The sequence below is a fragment of the Microtus ochrogaster genome, unplaced genomic scaffold (genome assembly GCF_000317375.1).
Source record: "Microtus ochrogaster isolate Prairie Vole_2 unplaced genomic scaffold, MicOch1.0 UNK15, whole genome shotgun sequence".
Classification (NCBI taxonomy): Eukaryota; Metazoa; Chordata; class Mammalia; order Rodentia; family Cricetidae; genus Microtus; species Microtus ochrogaster.
In genome coordinates, this window is record NW_004949113.1 from 709478 (window position 1) to 712917 (window position 3440).

At 44.1% G+C, this 3440-nt stretch overlaps 1 protein-coding gene across 1 annotated transcript in view; it reads left to right on the plus strand.

Moving 5' to 3' along the window:
- LOC101992457 (CD209 antigen-like protein E) overlaps nt 1-3440 on the plus strand; it is a 12261-nt gene that overhangs the window by 5732 nt on the left and 3089 nt on the right. The window contains exon 3 of the mRNA XM_013353701.2: nt 3227-3316. Within this exon, the coding sequence (XP_013209155.2) occupies nt 3227-3316 (90 nt within the window). The remainder of the gene's footprint in view (nt 1-3226; nt 3317-3440) is intronic.

The window sequence follows — 3440 nt, forward strand, 5'->3', positions numbered from 1 at the left end:
TGGCCCTGCTCTCCCTGGCCCTGCTCTCCCTGACCCACTCTCCCTGGCCCTGCTCTCCCTGACTCTGCTCTCCCTGACTCTGCTCTCCCTGGCCCACTCTCCCTGGCCCCATTCTTCCTGACTCTGCTCTCCCTGGCCCTGCTCTCCCTGACTCTGCTCTCCCTGGCCCCATTCTTCCTGACTCTGCTCTCCCTGACTCTGCTCTCCCTGACCCTGCTCTCCCTGGCCCCACTCTCCCTGGCTCCATTCTCTCTGCCCCACACTCCCTCTTGCAACCTTCCCTTTCTATCTTCTTTCTTCTTTCCTATCATTGCCATCTTATTACAAGCGAGGATCCACATATGCAGGTTTTGTCTTTCTGGGTCTGGTAATCACTAAATATTATATTTTTGAGATTCATTCATTTATTACAAACTTCACCTTTCTTTACAACTGAATAAAATTCCACTGTGTATGTATCATATTTTCATTACTAGTTCACCAGAGATGAACATTAACTTCTTTGTTTCTTGTCACAGTTGTGGATATGTCCTGTTCCACGGGTGAGTAGCTGAACTATAATGAAATAACAGAGGTAAAAGCCGAAAGCGGTGAGTGACCAAAACCCAACTTCCCAAGTGCCTGCAGATGTCTCTGTTCTGTTAGACACTGTGTCCCTGGCCTTTAATACAGATGCCTCCGTGGTGTGGTCACTTGTGTCCCTGGCCTCCAACACTACCGATACCTCTGTGGTGTAGTGGCTTGCGTCTCTGGCCTCCAATGTGCTTTACTTGTTTCAACTGTGAAGTAGAGACACGAGGTAACACATGTTGTTTACAGGTATCCATACAATCTTCTGGATTTCTTCAGAGTTAGAAAGTCCTTACTTTCCTCATTTTGGAATAGATGGGGCTAAGATCCTTGTATTCTTCTGGAAGTGGGAAGCAGCTGGTGGAAGTGGAGCTTTTTATATGTTCCCTGTCAAGGGAGTGTTTTAACTCTGGAGTTCTTTTTATTTTTTATAAGTTGCTTTAGAAAAGGTATGATATATTGTGAGCTTCTTTGTTTAGTATTGGATTTTCTAATACTCACCCTCTTGTTTCTCTGTTTCCCTACATATTTCAGGGTGTATACCCCACCATAGCTTCATTTCTGTTTTATGTATATACACATATGTATTCCAAGTAGAAGAATGTTTCATGATAGCTTCCTTTCTTGCAGTTTGTTGTTGTTGCTGCTGCTGTTCCCATCATCCTTCTTATCATCCTCTTCTCCTAGGATTTCTCTGTGTATCTCTGATTGTCCCGAAACTTGCTCTGGAGACCAGAAGAGCCTTGAACTCAGAGATCCAACTGCCTCTACGTCCTAGAAGCTGGGATACTAGGCATATGCCACATCACCCGGCTCTCTTCCTTTATTTTATATATGATTTCCACTCATACTATCATTTGTATTTTCAGACATATAGATAATATACAGACAGATGATAGATTACATAGACAGACAGACAGACAGATAGCACATTTATGTGTCCAGATAAGAAGGAGATAGATCCTAGGGTGTTGTGAGAATTCCTTCCCAAGAGAGACATAAACTCCTTCCTCATAAGGTCACAACCAAAACCCAAAGAACAGTTCCACAAAAATTTACACTTTGGATCTAATGGGTTTATTGGGCTTACTTAAAGAGCATGGGTGAGTGATTACTTACAGAAACATGGGTGACCTGAGCAAGATACACTGAAAGTCTTCAGCAGCCTGGTTGGCAGCTTTTTCATAGTACCATGGATGTAGCCTTACTCAGTTAACATCACTGAGACCCCCAAAGGCTATTTGCAATTGGGCTAGAATTCCATGATTGGCTGGAAGGACCTGATGAAATCTTGGGTGAGGGTCCAATGACCTTTCTTATCTCTGATGAGAGAATGTCAATGGTCAGAAAGTCCCTTCTTGATAGAATCTTCTAAGTAGGTACAACTGATCTGATGGAGATGGTGACAGTTTTTTTGTGTGTGTGTGTTTTATTTGATTTGTTTTTTAGCAAGGTCTCTCCATGTTGCCCTGGTAATTCTGGAACTTACTATGCAGACCAGGTTGGCCTTGAACTCATGGAGATCTACTTACCTCTGCCTCCTGAGTGCTGGGACTAGCATGGTAGCTGTTTTGCTCAGAGGACTGTGTTCTACAATATGAGGACAGATGTGAAGGAAGCCGTGGCTTCTGGGAATTCATGAGTCCAGGGGTCCTGTCATGTCTAGAAGATGTTATTTCACTCGGTCCTCCCACTCTCTCTCCTTTGTGGGGAGGATTGTGACATGGATGCCCCATTTATAGCTGAGCACTCCACAGACACTTATTTTCTGCACTTTTAACTGGTCATGAGTCCCTGTATTAACCACCATCCACCACCCAAAGAAATGTCTCTGATGAGGACTGAGAGATATACTAATCCACCAAATATAGAGCATTTAGAAAGTAGTTTCATACCATGTCCACATGGACAAACAATTATTAGGTAACCGCTAGGGCCTCAGACTACTGAGGTATATACATTCTTGGCTAGATTTCCATTGTGGGCATGAGCTCCATTTTGTGGTACAGGCTTTAAATTTAACCAAAAAGTGGTTGGTTCCTTGAATTGCATCAGTGGCCATATCTTTCCACATTGGTCATCACTGTAGTTCTCAGTGTTCATAGCTGGGTGAGACTGTTGGTGTCTTTTCTACCCCCAGAAGTCTGCACAGTGCCTTCCAGGACTGTGAAAACTTGTAAGCAGGGAGGGGGTTTCCAAAGCACTGTCAATTTGAATTTTCTGTGTCCTGTGGTTAAACTGTGTGATCTCTTCAGCAATTGATCTCACCATCAGTTTCTAGTGGGCTATTACTAGCAGTCTGGCCAGGTTCTTATTTTTTTCTCCTCTGATTTGAACAGATAAGAAGCTGGTGACTAGTGTCAAGCTCTGGGTTCCAAATAGCTTCTGGATCAAACAGTTTTAATAGTCACTGCACAGAGAGAGAAGCTGAGGAGGAGTGGATGCTTCCTAGATATTTGTTCCTGTGAAGTGGAAGATGGAATTCTATACCCATGGGTCATGGGATATTAAGACCTAGACTTGTGGCTATGGAAACCTAGAAGCTTGAGTACTAAAGTCATGTGTCTGAGCAGGCATTAGCTGGTGGCCTGTGTGACTCCGGGACCAGGTGACGCAGGCCACATGTGTGCTGAAACCCCATCCTTCTCTTCCACAGGGTGTGTGAGACATGACCTGGTCCCCTTGGTGCTGCAGCTGCTTTTCCTCATTCTCTTCTCTGGGGTCCTTGTGGCATTTCTTCTCCAAGGTCAGATGCTCTGAGTACTTTGGCTCTTAATGCTGGTCTCTTGGCTGATACATCCAGATCTAGAAGGGAGACAAGACCAAAATTGGAACCTGGTCCTTCCACCACTTCTTTTTTTTTTTTTTTT